We start from the raw sequence: 20,595 nt of genomic DNA on the forward strand, positions 1-20,595 counted from the left end.
GCTCAAGGGATGAAGGGATGGCCCCTATGATCGCTTGCTCATGTCCTGGCAAAATATATAAATAGGAGAGCATTCAGTTGTCATATGGGATGGCCTATGCTAATCAAGGGTCTACGATGCCAAATGAGCGGATAATATCTGAAAAATAGGTTACATAACAAATATATTTAAATGTATTCCAAAATTCATGAATCGTTTATCAGACTCTGTACAATAATATGCCAAAATGTACCTTCAGGGGTAAGCTGTCATGTTCCCCACAAGGTCGAGGGAAAGTGCTCTCTCACTAGTTTGTATTTCAAATTATGTGTTCTGCGAAGGAGGATAGCATCTAGCCAGGCATAAAACCACGACCCTATGGAGTCTGCGAAGTTCGGGTGTTGTGGTTGACTCGGTATTGCAACGATTTCCAAAGCTGTCAATCTGTTGTTTATCAATTGAAGACTTACCTTCAAATAAAACAAGTCTTACAAACTCTCCAAGCCGAAAAAACGAAGGTAAATAGGAACTGCAGCATTTTTATTTTGTGTTATTGAAAACCGGGGTCGTTATTGCATGTGGGCTACACGGTGAACGGGCGTATGTTATGTTTTTACGGGCCTATCGCCCAGCCTTTTCTTCACAGTTTTTATATCTGATTTTTTTAAAACTGATTTCGAGATAGCTGTGAGCTGGTGATGTATTAAGCATCATTTTGATATTTCTTTATCTAAAACATTGTCACAAAGCAGTTTTCCATTTGAATTCGAAAGCAAATGCCTCAAGGGAGGGGAACATAATTAGCATGATTACTCATCAAAACCTTTCTGCATAGGGCAAAAGCAACAAATGTACGTACTTTGGCTGTATTCTTGAAAATATATGGTCTTTATATCTCCAGGCTTATTATGTAGTAGCATGGCTCCATTAAGCAAGAATTATTAATTTCTCAGAGCCTGTGACCTGATCTTTTGTAATTTTTTTACTTAACTGAATTTTAGTCTGAAAGGTTGAATAAGCATTTGATCTTTAATAAATCCATATTAACTAAATTTATTTTATCAGTTATTTTTTTTAATTTGTGTTTATTTCTTTGCTAATTACCAGAAATAAATAAATTAGACAAAAACAGAATAACAAATAAAAATAGGATATAAAGGGAATAACTGACTGTCCAGTTCAGCTCAGTCCAGTTCAGTTCCAGTTCAGTTCAGTTCAGTTCAGTTTCATTTTAAAGAATTAAGTTGTTACATGTGACTGAGAAAATTTTTCAAGAGGCCCTTTCTTAGATTTTGCTGCCATCGGCTGATACAATTTTCCCCCATAAAATAGACTGAAAAAGTCTGACAAATAACAGTTTGTTGTTAGCCAAGATCAAATAAAAACGACTATACAAGAAGAGCACAACCCAGTGTCAATGTCTACACTTAGTGAGCAAAAGTATTGCACAGGTTTGACAAATGAGTAATGGTGACCGCATTGTAAACAACAAGGCAATCAATATTGAAATCACTTTTGTGAAGCCATTATGTGTCTTTTTATGGTTAAAATCTAATCAAACCAAACTTCAAACCATTGACAAGACTTTTAATTTAAAAATTGAAAAAGTTACGTTTTAAAAAATAGAAAATTTAACGTTCTATTGGACAGTCTCCTGGCTTGGAAACCTTCGTGAGACTTGCTAAAACTTTATCAAAAAGTTTAGTAACAGGTTTTGTTAATCGCGAAATGATAATGTCAGAGAAAACATTTGCAATATCACTTTTAGGTGTTGAAATACCAAGTTGATCATAAATGGCCTTGTATTTGGTGGAAAGTGGCATATTTTAAGCCATTTTATTATGTCCACTCTTTTACAGCTATTGAGGCACTTGAGTGAACCTGTTTATCACAGGAATTTTGGTATTTTCATTTAATGAGAGGACGAAATGTTGTTTTACGCAGTTTGCAGCATTATTTTTTCCCATTATAACATCGCAATCAATTGGGAAAGATGGACTTGACAATTTGTGACACATTTATTGATTTAATTCTGCAACAACATATCATGAGTCAGTTGCTGAGACTAGGCCCATTGCAGCTCCAAAAATTTTTGACTTAAACGATTAAGATATTCTCTAACAAAAGTGTAGAAAATGAGCAGTTCTAGACACCCAAGCTTAAAGTAAGTACCCCAAGTTCATTGTAACAAGATATCGCAAATTAGTGCAAAGATTAAATTTTTATTGCAAATGTTTCACAGGTACTTCAATCATTATGGCTCAATTTTTGTGATTTTGCAAATGTTGATATTGTTCAGAAATACGCAAAAATCAAGAATATTCTTGCATTTACTATTTTCAGCATCAAACTTAGTTAAATTTTCCAACATATTCCAGTTAAATAGTCATCTTATAACTTTTATGAGTCTTGCTTTGGCAACTTAAATTTCGGTTCGCTAACAAATTTCACTCATCACTAAGTGTCTACCAGAATCAATGTCAGGGGATTTTTCTCCAAAATCAGCATCATTCAGAATCATCTTTGGGCTCTGATGATGATTTAAAGTTAAGTTAATTAGTGGGTACATTCAAATTGAGGTCTTTTTCATATAGCCAAAGGGACTAAAATTTACAGTGTTGAATTTGAAAGTTTTGCAACTGGTCATCATGTTTACCAGGGGGTTTGTTCACCTTACAAAGGATAATCTTTAAAAACTCAAGGGGAATCAAATTTTCAAGCAGGGGCGTGAATGCAGGAGAGGATATGGACTGGAAATACCATGTAATCACAAACTGAAAGGCCCAACAAATTTTTTATCCAAGGCATAATATGGGACTTTGATAGAAGAAGAAAAACAAATTTATAGAGAGAATTCATGATTTTTCCAAAATATAAAATGGCTTTTATTTTGAAACACACTAAGCCTATACCCAGCTATGAACCTATAGATCTATAACTAGTATATGGGCTAGTTTGTGGGGGAATTAGGTACAATTTTTTAATTGATAAAAATCCTCTTCTTATCAGTTGAAACCTGCTACTCAATTTGCCAGCTTAGTTTTGATCCTAACCACAAGAACTGCAGGCTAACAACTATAGAAAATATTTTTACTCACAAGAAGCAGCGGCAAGTGTAAAATCAGCATTTTAGAAAATGGAAATGGAATTCAGTTGAAAAATGGTTTTAGGTAGTGTTAAAATCACTTAGAAATAGAAAAGTAGTTGAGGCTTTTGAGTTCATTTGATAAAGTAAAACAATGAGTATTTTAAGTACCTAGATGACTAAGGCCACATGTGCATTCCTTATATCATATGTGGCCCAGAGAATCATATTTGCCCAATTTGTATTTTGCCCTGTTCAACCGTATATTTGACAAAGTATTTTTGATAGTATAATGTACAAAGTCAACATTTATGGATATAGCACTGTCCCTATGGTACAAGCTAAGGGCAGTTTTACCAACTAAACCTGAATTTTGTCTATCAATCATTCTTATCTTTAAACAATGTCAGTTGCAGCCTAATATTTTATGAATAATTTTTGCCACTGCAAACAAACAAGCGATACATGCTGCTTGAACAAAATAAAGCACAGAAGGGAATAGGAGAACATCTTCAAATGCTGACTCTTGCAAATCTTTGTAAAATACCAATAAACAGTAGGGAAACTTAGTTGTTTTCTGATGGCTAAGGACTCTTAGTAGTAATGGTATGTTTGTGTGATGGTTAGTTAGGATTGGCGGTCATGTTGATATTAATGATTCAAATCCAAATCCCTAGCAAATATTTGAAACAGGCAATCATCTATTTTTGCAACTTCAAATTTCACTCATTACATTATTTTATATTTGTTCTAAGTATCAAACCTATAAATTGGGAAGTTGAAAGTAAAATCGTTGTTAGCTTCCTCATGGGCACATCTGTAGCCTAACAAAACATTCAAATTTCCATCCACAATATTCTGATTTTAATGGTTTTAACAAGCCCAAGTATATGCACCATAGTCTTCATTTCATTTGAAAAACACATGTGGGCAAATGGAATGCTCATAATCCTAAATATGCAATTTTCCCATTCATAAAAGCCCCCCCCCCCCTTGAAATTAGCCCCAAGACTAGAGGCAAGTATTGTTAATAAGCATCTATCCTTGAATAAGCCTATATGAGTAAATGATAGTTCTATTTTCTCACAGGCTGCAGGCAATGCTACATGGATTAAAAACAAAGTTGTTAAAAATAATTAAGAGTAAAAAGGATTAAAAATAAGGAAGTATGATATTTCACTGTCCTTTTATACTATATTGCCATCAGCTATTACAGCACTATGTTTATAAAGATGGGAATAAAGATACCCCATTTATCCACTTCGGAAATTGCTGATATATAAATTTTCTACAAGATCAATTTTCTGTTCAAACTTTATTGGTTTATATATTTATTTGTTCACATTGGGTATAGCTTTCATAAAAGCATTAAGTATACCATTAAAGGCTTTTTTATATCATTAATCATTCATGCTATATATCTATAATAATAACCTTTTGTTCAGGCAGCAAATTAACAGTTGGCAAATGGCTACTCGAAGAAGACCGAATGGGCATCAATTTGATGATGATGATGATGTTGATTACTCGTCCAGACAGCCAGTTTACAATGTGGGAATTTATGGATGGAGAAAACGCTGCCTCTATTTCCTAATTTTGCTTATTCTGATTCTTGGTCTGATTAACCTCGCTCTTGTCATTTGGGTGATTAGAGTTCAAGACTTTTCTTTCGTAAGTCAACATTATTTTAGTATTATTTCAAATAACGGTGGAATGAACTTCTAATATAATTATTACTATTTTTATATACAAAAATATTGAGCAAATTGAGAACAACTTGAATAGAAATTTAAATTCACCCTGCTGTTGGTTTGTAGAAAACAAACTCAGCATTCGTTTTGGAGAAGATAAAACTAAATCCATTCTCTTAACAAGTTTGACATCAGGAGGGCCGATATAAAGATTAAGCAGCACTCAAGCTCACACATTAATATGATGTGTTCTGGATGAAAACCTTTCTGGGTGTGAATTTTCTCAATATCGAGTTTGAATTTTCTTGCCATGTGATTTGCGTGGCTGGTAGAAAGGCACTGAAAGACAGATTCAAGATTTGGTTATGCTATCTCGTCAAAATCAAATGCAACTTATTCCATTCTTTGCTTGTTGGGGCTTTTCTGGAAGAACCTGTTTGTATAATAACAAATTATCCCACCTTGCAGCCAATGGGAGGTGAGATCCGACCTTCCTATATAAAGCTTTGTAATTTTCATCTTGTATTTATAAGAGTAAAGCCCTGACAAAACGACTAAACATTTCACGAAACATTTCACTCAACTTTTGTTTAGTGAAGTTGAGCAAAGTTTAGCGAGGGTGGCAAAACGTGACTAAACTTTTCGCTAAACTTCACTCAACTTTTTTTAACTGCAAGCTGTCTAAGACGCTGTCTAAGTTGCATAGGAATTTGCTTTTGGTTTATTTTGTTGCATGCACAAGCAGTGGACAAAAATACGAATTGGATGAAGCGACGGGGAAAGAAAAGACTTTTTAACACATTAACAACAAAGTTGACTGTTGAAGAAGACACAGTGGCGTACAACGAGATACGTAGATATCTCATAAAGGCTTTTAGGGTCACGTTGAGACAGGAAAACCAACGAAAACCGACGAAAACCTTTGGATTTCCAAAGCTAGAGCGCCTGCGCGATCACAACAAATGTTTAATTGGTGGCAAAACGACTAAACATTTGCTAAACAACACTAAACAACGCTAAACATTTTTGACCAAGATCAAACTTTGCTCAACAACACTCAACACGACTAAACAACACTAAACAGGGTGGCAAAACGACTAAACTTTTCACTAAACTTTTGGCTAAACAAAAGTTGAATAAAATGTTTAGTGAAATGTTTGGTCGTTTTGCCAGGGCTTAAGGGTCGTTCCGGGACAAGTGAGATCTTGCGCTAAGCCTGCCTGCCTGATCTCGTGTATCTACAACGTTAGCTGGAAGATGGGATAAATTATCTTTTGCGTATACGCTCGAATTACGAAAATATGACATGTGGCGGTATCAGGGGTAGCCGAGAGGTTAGATAGAAAAAAAGCCATAGCCTTGAAAGTGTGATAGAGTTTTTGCATGTAAGCATCTGCAGATGCTATGCCACCCGCCAACTCGTGGGCTGAAAGATGGGATAATTTTTCTCAGATTAACAGGTTCTTTGACTATCAACGTTCCCGTCTGTGTTTCAGCACTCGATAATTCGAGTACCAATGATACAAGACAATGAGATCGATAATTTTGACTGACCAAGACGGGATATATTCTGTCGTTGGAATGGCTTCGATTGATTATAAATGAAGGTTGCTTTAGAAATCAATGTGCGACCAACGCTTTTAGACAGATCACGAGACATTTTCTTTTCAACTATTCTTTTGAAACGAAGTTGCCTCCAGTCAAGACAAAAGCTATAGCCGTTTATGTTATATTATCTGTCTTCAGATTGTTTTGGCCGAAACCTTTTCGGGTTATTTCTGTTTGATAGAACCTTTACCGCTTGTTTTGGTCCCTTTGGTGACGGGAAGTTTTGTGGTAGGGGAGTTCAGTCAGAGTCTATAAAAACCTTCAATATGGTAAAATTAAGGGCAGATCTTGACTTGGATACGTAATATGCGGTCTCATGTTTTTATAAGATTCCTACGTGTAATAAAAAACCATCTGCTGAGAATATTCTAAAGTTTTGAGAATGCCAATAAAGTTATGTCGAAATAAATTTATAGACAGTTTGCTTCATTTTTCTTGGATACATGAATGTTTGTTTTTTATTTTGCGTATAAAAACATATCGTTGGGATGTTTTGGGAAAATTTACGGCAGATCGTATAAAAAGGGGCAGATTTGAAAAATTTAAAGCAAAGAACCCTAGCAAATGTATACTCGCAATTCTATACGAACATCCTCGCGTGATATTTTATCATCTTTAGATTCACGTGGTTATTGTCACTACCACAGTTTTTTCAGATTTCGAAAACCGCCATGAGCTTGTCTAACGTGTAGCTGCGTTGAATTTCGGGTTATTTTATCTTTGAATATTTTTATCATGTCTTTAATACAATGTCTTTAAAACGCCTTTTGATAAGATTTTTTTTGGTTTTTAAGTGATATTCTAAAATTGCTGTTATTATAAACACGAATGGTACATTTTGATGCAACCTTGAAATCAAACCGGGTTTCAATTTAATGCATTCCAACTACTTTATGCTAAATATAGCGTGTCTGCATTTTATATTACCAATAGAATGCAAAACCCTCTTTCACAATGTTTCTTCAACTGGCCTTGAGTACTGAAAATTTGTTGCTATAGGATGCAGAGGATATATATTTCACGCGAATGTGAAACTAGTGTTCTTTGGAGAGGCTTTCTGTTTTCTATAAAATATTTTTGAAATTTTCTTTACTAAAAATGTTTCTAGGATGGCATGGGAAGACTTCGCATTACCAAAAATGGCATCATCTTAGAGGGACCAGCAGAGTTTGTGAAGACGTTAAAGGCAAAGTATATCGTGTCAAGAGGGGTATGTATTTCGAAAATCAATGCATTAAACTTTGCCTTTCTGAATTATTTGTTTGCAGCTGTTACTTGGCTGCAGAGTTGTGGGTAGCTGAGTCATGCAATGGATGGGCGATAATGAAAAAGACCTTAAAATAGGGAATTGGAAGTAGCAGGGCAGTTGGGTTTGAGGAGAAAATTGCATAGTTTTTGGAGATCGAAATTTCCGCGAGAAGATATCAAGAGGCCAATCGATTTGAAGGGTAAATCAGTAAGAGAAATGAAGAGTAAGAAAGAAAGAGTAAGGGGAAGGTTTGAGATGTTGTAGGGCTGCGAGGGAAGACAAGGGAGGCAGTGGAAAAAGGAAAGGAGTTTGACAACCCTAGAAAAGGCTGGACTTCGCTGAATGGACAGAAGGTTTTAAGAGAGAGCGGTCAAATGTATTAGCTACAGGTCGATGTCTTTTTCCAATCGTAGGGGAAGCTTTTCAAATATATCCTTAGTAAAAGAAGGGTTGATCTTGTCTGTTTTTTTGCTATCAACTGTATTCAGGTCACATTGATGCATTCGATCGTAACTAGATTCTCAAGACGGACAGGCAATGGTTTTTACAGTAGATTATTACCCTCCCTTTTTCTTTCCGCCCAGTAGATTACTGATGGGATTTTGTCGGTTTTGTGATATTGGGTGTCTTAGTATGTTTTAAACTTGGTAAAAATGGACTTTTTTCTACGTTCTGAGTGCCTCAATATATCGATTGAATAATGCTTAAAGGATATTGTCAGACGTTTTGTAATAGCCTAGGCTTATATTGATAAAAGAAAGAAATCGCTAGCTTCCGAGACAGGTTATGTCAGTTTATAGCCTCAATCGTAAATTGATGAATTTGTAAACATTCTTTATTATTCCAGAGCCAGTCAAGGTATCGATTAGGCCCTAATCTTCCAACATTTTACACAAAACTGATGACTTTCATCACTGGACCAAAAGGCCTCCATTCATTAATCATCCATTTGTAATTGGTAACTGTTTGTTTTGTTACCCGTCTGTGCGTATCCAAACAAGCTTTAATTTTATTTTGCAGGATTCACCTTTGAATATCCAGTCTATGGAAAATGTGACAATAACCGCGAGGGACGGAGGACAGAAACTGACAGGGCAGATACACCTTGGTAAGGAGGAGATCACGATGAAGAGCAAGAGACTGCGCATTTTGGATGCGTCAAATCGCAGTTTGCTATACGCTGATAAGGATAAGCTTGAAATCAACGTGAAAGGAGTCGAGTTCATTGGTAAGCGATTCATATGGTTGTACGATTAAACTTTGGGAATTCTCAAATAAGTGGTGCCCATTTTCACATCAGCGACCATGTCCCTTTCAACTTAGAATACAGATACCTGTCTCAAAATGCGGACCTAGAAGTTATCAAACGTTTTTTTTCATACATTTGGAACTCTTTAATTTAAACTAGCAAGAAGTTTGGAGCCCTCAAACAGCATCAGGTCAAATTTGATTACATTGAAACCCGACAGCTTGGATTATCAATGTGCAATGTCTTCACTGCCGCACTCCGCACACGTAATTTCAGAATGTTAACAATTTTTAGCGGTTCAGGTTCAACTTCAAGTACGAAAATTATTTCATATTTAATTAAGGTTTGATGTCAAGGTAACAAACGACGCTGACAGTCAAGAACGATTGACATTTTGAACCTTCGAAAAAACCTAACCTTGGTTAACCTAAACATTGGAAAAAGGAGTATTAAAAATGATATTGATCAAATTATTGCTCAGGTCCATTAATTTGGTTAACCGGGGGTGCTTAAGTAATAGTTAATGCTTTTTCTTGTTTGTTTACAATATGTTTTATGTTTACAACGTCTTTTGTCTCTCCAGTTCCAGATGGCCTAAGGTTTGACTCGTCTGTTCAAACCCCGCTTGTATCAGCTGGTGAAAAACAGGTGCTCTCTCTGGAGTCTCCTACGAAAACTCTTTTTATGAATGCAGCGAATGGTATACGGATGACGTCAGTGGCAAATGACCTGACGATTGACAGCTTGTATGACATCACCATGACGTCAAAAAAGGGGAAGGTTTGTTGCATGACGATATTCCTCTACCGTTCCACGACGCCTCGTAGCACAGCTTGTATAATCCCACTTCTCAATGACACTACTGTGGGATGCTACGAATCAATTCATACAATCATTGATTTTTTTATTTGAAGGGTTTGCCAGAAATTATGTTATCTCCCCTGATATTCATTGTTAGCTTAGCTTTGCTTGTGAAACTATGATTTGCCTAGGGCTATTTTTCATTTCAGTTGTACAGTTACAAAAAGGATCTAATGACAAAAATGAGAATACTTAAAACGAAAATAATTATAAAAACACTCTAAATCTGCAATTCACATATAAAGCTGATTATAATCGAATGCATGGAGGAAATTATGGGTGAATTAGTCTTTGTTTTCTTTGTTTTTTTCATCTTTGTTTTCTTTTTAGTATTTATGTTTTAGTATTTTAGTCATCATGAATGATCATTTTCTGTTAATGATCATTAAGGTGATATCTACTTCTACGTCATTGATGCACGACCCCTTATGAAAACCACTAAATGAAAAGCATCATGAATTTTTTAAACATTCATCAGTAATAATTATTACTTTTATTTTCAGATTGTAATGAACTCTTCAAGTGTTTTCTTTACCAACCTAAAAGCCAGTGATACTTCGGGAACTCTGCAAACCTATCCCGATGCTAGAGAAGTCTGTATTTGTGCTGATGGCAGTCTCTTTTTGGCACCAGCCTCCACTTCAGCCAGCACTGAGCGTTGCCTGGTAACATCTGGTGTTTGCTGATAAGGTGAATCTGTTGCCAATTGTGAATTCATTTGCGATTATTTGTTTCAAGTAATCTAAAAATATGTTCTTAAGATTTTTTGATTAAGCTACAATTTTTAGGAGACCATTGATGAAAAAATTAGATAAAACTGAACATTTTAGAGCCAAGCCAATTGTTGGCAAATTATATTTATCTTTGCTTCTCATAAAGCTAAGTGGTAAACGTTTTCTAGCAATTCGGCTTTTGTAAACAAAACAAGTCTTATTCGTATTTTCTAGCGATCTTATACCTTCGTATCAATAATCAATTTTAACTTTAATGTTAATATTTAGTTAAGTAGATAACGCATTTATTGGAAACAGCTTTCAGCACTAATTTGTACATAAATTTTTTTTACTCATGCATTCAGTGAAAACTTCTTTTTAGAAAATAACAGGTTTGAACACGAGTCCTTTAACAACGGAAGGACACACTAGGCATTAAACAAAAGAAAATTCCCCACTTTTAACTCTACACTCAGGTTCTAGATATATTGCTTTCCTACGGTGTGCAACAATCGGAGAAAGGGTATGTTATTTTCCACGCAGCTTCATTCGGCTGCTGTGTTACGAGGTACAGCCTTTTTGTTTTTGAATGCTGCACTAGTTGCATTTATCGTTGTCTGCCGTGCGTTTCAACACAAGCAGATAATTTTCGTAAAAATTTCCACACCGTCCTCTGTTGGCTTCCCTTCTTGTTAAAAAATCAAGATTGGCTGCAGTTCAACCAAACCCCATTTTTAGCTTTGGTGTACCGCAGTTTGTGCAGCATGCTTATTGAAATGTTTTTTTAAAGTTGCTAGCGCAGCCTCTTGTGTCCAATAAACAAATCGTGTGTTTTATCCCAATAGATTTTGTGTCTAGGCCTTTTCAATCGCATCTTGCCGTCTCATTATGCATTCTACCTCTTAACGAGAACTTTTTCTCAAAAGTTTTACACTAGCTTAGAACAAAAAAGCGACGGTTACCGTGGCACTTGAAAACGCTGTGGTAGGTTAAGAAAGTATCTGGGCAACAGTTTGTCTGTGCATCATGTTTCGGCAATAACACAGACGTCATCGAAAACAAGCTCAGCGCTTTTGAAATAACATTAGATTTCATCTAGATTCAAGGATTTATTTGTGGTTATCTTTAGCGAAGTAAAGCGCCATGAAGCTTGGTTTGCACTTGTGAGATTATCATTTTTTCATTGACTTTTCAATGCGATAGCGTTTAAGGTGAACACCAGAAACTGCCGGCAAATGAGCGGTGAGAAATAGGTTAAGTATCAAGATTTTTCAGTTTTGTTTCCACCGAGCTTATACTTCATGAGCCGGGCCGAAAAATTCTTTTTTGTTTACACCGAATAGTCCTAGGCCCTTAGAATCGTGAATTATATCTCCGTTTCTAAAATTTTTTAGATGTCACTGCTCCAACAAAACTGCTAGGTACGGCTCAATAAAGTGACACTTTGCACAAAAAACTCATTTCCTGCAATTTATGTTTGTGTGGATCATTGGCTCAAATATCATGGTAAAATAGCGTTACAATTTCGTAAAAAATGTGGCAAAAGTTTCCGCTTAATCAAGGACATTGCTACTTATTTCAAACTGCGGCGTGACTTTAGTTTCAAGAAATGCAGGGTTCCAGTTGAATTGGGTCAAAAAATGTGCATGCCAGTGCTCTCGTTTGTTTCGTATCCTTTCAAGATTTCCTCAGCCGAAAAACTTGAATGACATTACTTCTATGCCAGTAGCGCGAACAGGCCTTTTAACATATTGTATTTTCTATTAAACTCTTAAACTCAGTTTGTATTCGTTTTCATATAATATTTAGTGTCCATTCTAATAACTATTTAATAAATAAAATTTGAACATTATATTTGTTTTTTTCCATGTTCCTTTTCCATTTTCGCTTTATGACAATTATATAGAAAAAATTAAAGAAACGTTAACATTTAGCCTCGAAAAGAACACACTTTTATAGCTTCTATTTGGTGATATAGAAATTCCAAGCAAATAGTGGCAATGTTTGTGTGACATCCACCAAATTTGAAAAAAACAAATAGTTGACAAAGGACTGACATTTTATTAAAAAGAGACTACTACAATAAAATTGGTTTTTCACAAGTCACAAAAGCAGACTCTTAAAGTACCTGAACAAACTTAACGGAAAAATTATCCACTTTCAGTGCAAAGTGCAGACATCATGCTGTTATATATCTAAAAACTAGTTAAATATTTTAAACCTCTGAACACACCAACTGCCTGTCCTGTACTTCGTAACAGACAATAGAAGACAGTCTGATCATTGGAATATGAAAACAAGGCAAGACCAGTAAAAATTTAGGACTAGGGCTAAGCACTTCTCATTCGAGTCACTTACTTAAGTTAACGTACATGCCATCAGGTCAGGGAACTTCAGCACAGAATAGGAATTAGGCAGAAGGGGAACTCCTGCCTTTCAGGTGAAGCCTGAAAAAACTTGCGCATGCGTTAACTTATACGAAGCTTAGCATGTATCTATCGGGGAAATTTTAAAATTGAATGAAATTAGACAACTTCATTTCAGACGAAATGCCCCATGATAGTGAACAAATTCAATTATGTATCATAATTCGTTTATGTCTGGTTAATGAATGATAATTTGTCATGGCTAAGTTTGTCTAATTGTTGACTCAGGCTTCAAAAACAGCAAAGGAACCGACAAGAGTTACCCTTCTGCCTATTTCATATTCTGTGACTTCAGCCAGTAATTAGTTTGTTTCAATCAACACTAGTAATGCGACAGCTGCATCAAGTTGATTTTCTAAAAGGCAGTCGACAGATACTAAAGATTTTAAGTCATCTGTCAACCACAATTGGCCAATAAGTGAGTGTGATAATACTCTATTGATTGCTAATATTGATTGGCAGATAGCTTACAAAATTATTGATCCATGGCGTTAAAATATAGGAAATATTCCTTTTTAACAAGGAATCAGTCTTCTTCAGAACTGAAGAATCCTGGAGATACCACTATACTGGAAATATCCTTTTTTTTGGCCCGTTTATGTGAACCAGATGTTGGGTATAGAGGCGTGCTGCTTGCATTGGTCAGGGGTGTGTTGGATCTTGAACGCAAGTTGTATCTTGGAGTCACTGATTGGTTGAGAGGCTGGATGTCCTACAATAAAATATGTAAGGTTATGCATAATAACTAAGCGGTACAATCAATTGCTTATTCATGTTTTAGGATACACTTCTCATTATAAAGAGATGATTTAGTTTCATTTTGCCAATTAAGTCAGGTCAGTGGCCAATATTCATAGTACAAATTTCATTTGCTGATTCGTACTGTAGATTGTATTTCTGGGTTTATATTAAGCATGGCCTTATACCCTTTCCAGTCTTCTAGGGGTATATTTTTCTACTGTTTTTCGAATTAATTACCAAACTTTGTACACACCAAAGCATATCCTTGCGGACAATTTGTGGCACTAGTTTATAAATGTCATGAGCCTTAATTACAATTATCGATTCTCCCATCTATGTGGAATTTTTGGCATTAGTATTATAATACACTTAATGAGCAAAAGTATTGCACAGGTTTGACAATTCAGTAATGACGACCGCGTTGTCAACAACAAAGCGATCGAAATTCAAACCACTTTTGTGAAGCCACCGGGAGTCTTTTTATGGTTAAAATCTATTCAAACCAAACTTCAAACCATTGACAACACTCTTAATTTAAAAGTTAAAAAAGTTACTTTTTAAAAAATAAAAATTTTTAACTTTATATTGGACAGTCTCCCAACTTTGAAACCTTTATGAGACTGGCTAAAACTTTATCAAAAAGTTTAGTAACACCTTCTGTTAATCGCGACATGATAAGTTCAGAAAAACATTTGCAAGATCACATTTAGGTATTGAAGTACCAAGTTGATCATAAATGGACTTGTATTTGGTGGAAAGTGGCATATTTTAAGCCATTTTATTAAGCCTACTCTTTTAGAGCTATTGAGGCACTTGAGTGAACCTGTTTATCGCGGTAATTTTGGTATTTTCATTTAATGAGAGGACGAAATGTTGTTTTACGCAATTTGCAGCATTATTTGTTTCTATTACAAAATGGAAATCGGTTGGAAAAGATGGACTTGACGATTTGTGACACATTTATTGATTTAATTCTGCAACAACATATCATGAGTCAGTCGCTGAGACTAGGCCCATTGCAGCTCCAAAAATTTTGACTTAAACGATTAGGATATTCTCTAACAAAAGTGTAGAAAATGAGCAGTTCTAGACACCCAAGCTTAAAGTAAGTACCCCCGAGTTCATTGTAATAAGATATTGGTGCAAAGATGAACTTTTTTATTGCAAATGTTTCACAGGTACTTCAATCCTTATGGCTCAATTTTTGTGTTTTTGCGACATGTCGATATTCTTTAGAAATAGGCAAAAATCAAGAATATTCATGCACTAACTATTTTCACCAGCAAACCTTGATAAATTATCCAACATATTCCAGTTAAAAAGTCATCTTATAACTTTCATGAAACTTACTATGGCCACTTTAATTTTGGTTTGTTAAAAAGATTTTGCTGTGGTGCGGCCATTTCTGTCTCAGCCTGTGCAATACTTTTGCTCACCAAGTGTATATATTTACACCTCATTATCAAATTAGCATTGGTTGGATGGATTTCGAAAAAATTTGAAATAGTAGAGATCAGATTACCTCAATCTTTGGAGTATGTTTGCAAATTTCACTGGTTATTTTCTTCTTGGATGTCAGACTTTGTTTAATAAAATTCTTTTTGGAAAACTTTTTTGCTTTCTTTTTCATTTCTTTGTCAGTGTCATATCCATCATCTGAAAGTATTGTTCTTGGAAGAGTAGAATGCTGGGTTAGAAATGAAGCTTCTCTGATCTGTTCCTGGGCTGGTGTCGAGGATATCTGATGTGCTTGACTAGAAATAATATTTAAAAAAGCTATGTATTAAAAATTGAAGGGTTTATATTGGTACTTTGTAGATTTTTTGCATTATGTCTTTGCCATATTCTGGGCCATATTCTGGCTTGATATTTTTCCCAAATGCAGGGCTGTCCAAGATTTTTTGTTGAAGGCCACATGGAAAAAATACATACAAGTTTTTGGTAGCGCAAAGCTTTAAGGTGGCTCGAAATTGCAGAAACAAAGCGCACTGAAGCACTTTTCTGAAGAAAGAATCAAATGCCTCTTGCTTCCTCTCATGTTGCTTTCGATCTACACCCTGTTTATAAATTTTGATCTACACCCGTTGCTTTCGATCTACACCTGCTTAGTAGAATATGTTCAGCCACCGCAGAGCATTGAGAAAAGAGGCTTTTCTGGCAGTTTGATACTTAATATTTGGCATTTTGTGAAAAAGTGGGCTAAAGCCCCCCCCCCAGCCCCCCTGCTCCACGGTGCCTGATGTTTCCGCTATTTTGTGCCATCTTCAAAGAAAAATACATGAATTGCCGACCCACCCATAAAAGATGAAGTAAATAGAAGGAACTTTGTGCAGAATTCCTTTTTGTGTGGTTTGTAAGCTGTGGTTCAATCGATTTTAGCCCTGAAGGGTTTTCAGTTTTTTGGAATGTTCAGTACCGTCAACAATGGAGAGTCACTTCACCTTAAAAATATTTTATTTGTGCTGTTCTAGCCCTGGTATGTCTGACGATTTGGTGATTTCTGCATATGCTGAAGTTGTTGTTTTCTGCATTCACTTGTGTCATTATTATCTCACAAAGTGTCAAATTTCCTAATTTCCAGCTGAGAAAAACAAATGGAAAAGCAAATTTTCTCTCCTATCAATGCACCTGCCTTAAAATTGTATTCCAATGTATCAATTTAAATTTCATATAAAAATTACTGATCCTGGATGCGGAAACATCCCCTTTTTTATCCTGCAAAATGAAATACTGAACCAGCATAAAACATATGACAAAGATGAAACAGCACAACTGTGGCAGAGTGATATAACAGACTATGTGAATTTTCGTGGTACAAGATTTCAAATGGCTTTGGGAAAGTAAATATTTTAAAACGTGTGAATAAAGAAAAGGCCAGGATAGCAGGCTGCTCAATGGACTCTGATGGAAGTCTTGCAGTGAAAAATCGATAAAATGTAGTAAATAAGTAGCACCACAATGCGATGAGAATGAACAACAACAAACACACATAATTTAGTAATGGCTAATATTTTGCCCCAGCATATAGGGCTTCATAATTTTAAAACATTCTTAAGTTGTTTGTCTGTCAGTGTATAAAACGTCACAATAATCATCACCTATTCTAACCCGGAATTTTAGAAAGAAGGAATTTGTTTTCACCCTTTGACTCTATTGGTCATATTTCCCATAAGCAAATGGTACTGATTTGGTTTTTTTTCAATCCGCAACTAGGTATATGAATTTCTTAGCTTAGAAGTTTTTAATATTTTTTTGATGTTTAGTACTTTGAATAGTGTCAATCCAAAGTCTTCAGCATGTCTTGAAATATTCTCTTTTTTTCAAAGCCATTTTCAAATTGAAAATGTTTAATTCATGCTGTAATTTTTCCTATGTCCAATTCTAACAAACATTTTGGTAAAGAAATTAGGCACTATCTGGCTGAATGTTTTTCAAATAACTAGTGGTACATAGTTAAAACCTAAGTACGCAGTTTCATAAGGTTAGATTGATCATAATTGAAACATATCATTACCAAGTTTTTCATTTCTTCAACTTTCTTTTATAAGATTTTGTCTGAACTTTTTGGTCAAAATTTCTTCTAGGCTTGATTTTGGTATCATGCTCATCTACTCTGGGTCCCTTTTCACTGTTGTTATAACTTACCTGTCATTGTATTTTTCATTGTTAAACATGCAAGGTGACATGTTTTTGCCAAGGTAATTTCTTTCCAGTTTATGTACATATATGACCTCTCTATTCAAGTTATTGAGATCTTAGAAAACTCTAGAGATGAATCATGCCAGGGTGTTAAGGGCTAAATATTCAAGAACCAAAGAAAAATTAAACTTACAATTTTGCTTCTTCAGCATCAATAGCGTTAGGATGATTTGTGACTAAAGAAGGTACACTATCTGTTTGCTCCCAACCAACTGGTAAGATCTTGTCATTTCTTTTGATTTCAATTTCATACATCTTTTGAACTTTTTCCTGAAGTTCTTGCAGAATCAAATTGTTCAGTGCCGTGTAGTCTTTGTACTTTGTTGCAAAATAGCCCAAAATAAACAAGGAAACTGCTATGAAAATCTTTCTGACAAACCAAACATTTTTGTGCAACCATTCCTGTAATGAACAATGCAATCTAACAAGAATTTCAAAATTTTAATATGTAGTGCTTGAAACTATAGCATGACAATTTTTGGAAAAAAGATATGTTAGAGATAGGACAAATAGTTACTTTTATTTAAAATGACAGGTAATCTGAATGTTTAGGTGAGAAAAATAAAGAGTTTTATGTTACCATTATGTGTTTCACAACATCACACATGCATTGTTTAAAAAAAAATACTACCCTCAGATGTAAAGGATTTTAAAGACAAACATTACAGATGTAACTTTTAAAGCAAGGGCCAGTTCTAGTTCCTGTTTATAAAAGTGAAAAAGAGTGATGTTTATTAAGGGTTCTATAGGAGGTAAGTTCAAGCTCAGAGTAATTTTGGGCAAAATATCTTTCCTACTTTGTGTTGTTTAAACCTCCTTTGCAGTTTGGTAGCTTATCGAGCAGTGGGAGGATGGCTTGGTTGTTGGAGGCGCTGATTACAGACCCAAGGGTCTGTGGTTCGAGTCCCTGGCATGACCAAACTTTCACCAAGAGGAGGAGAGTCGCCAGCTCTCTTTAATTCCAGGCGTAGGAATCAGGAGGTGTGGTTACATTGAGAGGAAGGAACAGGACACTGCTCGATAAGGATCAGTTTCTCAGTGTCATATAAAATTACCTTTGAATGTTAGGTAGAAGCAAATACAAAAAAAAGTTTGGTAGCAAAGGTCCAAGTACATAATGCAATTAACGATTAACATAATGATTTTTATACCCAGACTTCACAAACTATAAGCCATCTTGAAATATTCGGTATAAAACGAGTGTGCAACCACAAGTATAAAACGAGTGTGCAATTCCAGATGTAGGAATATTTAGGTGGTCAAATGAAAAGGAAGGAACAGGACACTGCACAGTAAGCACATCTTCTTTGTGTTCAAAAACTACTTAGGGAAGCTAGGTAGAAACAAATATAAAATACAAATCCAGAAGTATGCATTAATTCTGCAAAAGATAACATAACATACATTTGATGATTCATTGTGATCCTTTTTTTCCACTTCCCATCTGATGATCATCTTTTCAACAATAACCAAAAGAGCAAAAACAAAAAACAAAATCAGCCTTGCATCGAGGGTTCTTGGAGAGCTTGTGAACAAGTAACATGAAACAACTGCAACAATATAAAAAGCCAGAGACTGGAGACCAATGAATTCTCCAAGTAACATTGCTTGCAGTTCTGAGAGCTTGTCAATGCCATTGAAAATTCCATCAAATGTATGACTAAAGATTGCTTGCTGTTCATCTGCTTTTTGTTTCATTTCTTGGAATGCTGCTTTTGCAGTAGTAGTCGAGTTCTCGAGAGACGCTTTAAGGTTCTCTTCGTTCTCCAATATTTGTTGTTGGTTCAACAATGCCTTATCCTGTGCCTCTAAAACCAAATTTTGATTTTGCAGGGATTTATCAAGTTTAGCCACAGTCTTTTCGGCCGTCCACGACAGATCAGATATTGTTTTTGCTGTTTTTTCCCTCCACAGTTTACTTTGAAGGTAAAAGCATATGTCTGTAACGTGAGTGAAAAACTCTGTGTACACAAGAAACGCTGTCTGACTTTCTTCAGTCATAGACTTTGTGCAGGCTTTAAATTCCACTTCGTTTGTGCATTCATACGTTTTAAGGCCTGATTCCTCAAAATGACAATTAGAGAATTTTATTGCGAGGATACGGCGCTCCAGGTCGGTCATCTCACTACATTTCGACTTTAACTCAGAAACAACATTTAGCCAACACAGATTATTTTTTGATTCGTAACTTTTCAGTGCTTCTTTGCCCCGATTTGCTGCTTCAGGACTTTCTTCAAATTCTATCTTGTTAACTGATTCTTCGCCATTTAAGACAGAGAAGAAATACAAAATACAAACAAAGACCTTCATGTTTTCAACAAACACTGCCAGAAGTGTTCAAACTCGACGACGAAACGAAATCGCGCGGTACGGTTTCAAAACGACAACAGCAGCAACAATGTGTGCTCCCTCGCAGTCCAGTCATTGTTCACATTTTGAATTTGTAATTCAACGACAACGACATATTTATGTAAGTTGGATGTAAATCAATCAAAGATTTATCATTTCAGTGTGCTCGAATAAGACTTATGACATGTTGCCAAGGATACTGAGACCGTAAAAGCCAGAGCCTTAAACCTAGGACCCTTAAGTACTAACATTAAAAAGGACCCATAACACCAGAACGGTCTTCACTGCACCACGAGAACACATCAATTGTCAAATGCGTCTTTGTGACTACTATGGCGTTCTTCCTCATTTTATACACATCATATGCTGTCTTCAAATGTGTCTGTAATGTTATGGACAGATTTGTTTAGGGACAGTCTTTTACATAAGTCGATTAAAACTAATTTATCGTTTATAAGAAACCAAATTATCTTGGTAAACATTTCAAGTTTCTTATATGCAGGTACATAAAACACCCCCTGCCTGAGTATGTTCTTTGACATGCCAAAAGTTTAAATTGCACACTAAAATTTACAATTGGTTATTACACTCTTTTTTTATAAGAACCAGTAAATTTAAGATCAGGCTGACTGTTCTTAATTTTTTCGAAAATCTGAGGCTGGATTGTTCTTAATTTGTTCGTAATTTAGAGGGTGTAAGCTGTGCTATTGCTAGCTTCTTCGCTCTAAGAAGGTGTTCAGGCCTCATTTGCCAACAAAGTGAGTGAGAGAGCCTTAATTTGCCGACAAATTTGAATATTCGCCGAAAAAGCACCCACACATCGCTAAAAATCCTCGATTTTGAGAAAAAAAACATTGTTGCAATTGCATTTTGTAGAAGCTCAGCCTCCGATTCTTCTTAATTTGTTTTTAACTTTTGAGCAGTTTTGAGGCTCGTGTTCTTATA

General features: G+C 35.4%; 2 protein-coding genes across 3 annotated transcripts; one reads left to right on the forward strand and one right to left on the reverse strand.

The window, feature by feature from the left end:
• Positions 1-338: 338 nt before the first annotated feature.
• Positions 339-12,284, forward strand: LOC135686203 (zeta-sarcoglycan). 2 transcript variants are annotated; one of them, XM_065202390.2, is made up of 6 exons: positions 339-497; positions 4,510-4,735; positions 7,472-7,573; positions 8,633-8,840; positions 9,445-9,641; positions 10,226-12,284. In XM_065202390.2, the coding sequence occupies exons 2-6, from the start codon at positions 4,532-4,534 to the stop codon at positions 10,406-10,408; spliced, it is 894 nt and encodes a 297-aa protein (XP_065058462.1). In that variant the 5' UTR covers positions 339-497; positions 4,510-4,531; the 3' UTR covers positions 10,409-12,284. The 2 variants fall into 2 exon arrangements, with proteins under 2 accessions (XP_065058462.1, XP_065058464.1); XM_065202392.2 differs by having other exon boundaries at positions 341-497; positions 4,514-4,735.
• Positions 11,722-19,700, reverse strand: LOC135686202 (uncharacterized). Its single transcript, XM_065202389.2, has 4 exons — positions 18,706-19,700; positions 17,435-17,703; positions 15,125-15,356; positions 11,722-13,573 (listed from the first exon to the last, which is right to left on the reverse strand). Exons 1-4 carry the CDS (start codon positions 19,609-19,611, stop codon positions 13,388-13,390), a joined length of 1,593 nt encoding a protein of 530 aa, XP_065058461.2. The 5' UTR covers positions 19,612-19,700; the 3' UTR covers positions 11,722-13,387.
• Between the last annotated feature and the right edge of the window lie 895 nt (positions 19,701-20,595).

Source organism: Rhopilema esculentum, chromosome 6 (assembly GCF_057945365.1).
Source record: "Rhopilema esculentum isolate cy_ngs chromosome 6, ASM5794536v1, whole genome shotgun sequence".
Taxonomy (NCBI): domain Eukaryota; kingdom Metazoa; phylum Cnidaria; class Scyphozoa; order Rhizostomeae; family Rhizostomatidae; genus Rhopilema; species Rhopilema esculentum.

Bases quoted from the DNA above. Each gene is read 5' to 3' on its own strand.
- LOC135686203 (XM_065202390.2), top strand. From the start codon at position 4,532: ATGGCTACTCGAAGAAGACCGAATGGGCATCAATTTGATGATGATGAT. The intron at 4,736-7,471 runs GTAAGTCAACAT...AAATGTTTCTAG, and splicing joins GAGTTCAAGACTTTTCTTTC to GATGGCATGGGAAGACTTCG. The intron at 9,642-10,225 runs GTTTGTTGCATG...TTTTATTTTCAG, and splicing joins TGACGTCAAAAAAGGGGAAG to ATTGTAATGAACTCTTCAAG.
- LOC135686202 (XM_065202389.2), bottom strand. From the start codon at position 19,611: ATGAAGGTCTTTGTTTGTATTTTGTATTTCTTCTCTGTCTTAAATGGC. The intron at 15,357-17,434 runs GTAAGTTTAATT...TATTATTTCTAG, and splicing joins GATGCTGAAGAAGCAAAATT to TCAAGCACATCAGATATCCT. The intron at 13,574-15,124 runs GTAATCTGATCT...ATTTTATTGTAG, and splicing joins AACATACTCCAAAGATTGAG to GACATCCAGCCTCTCAACCA.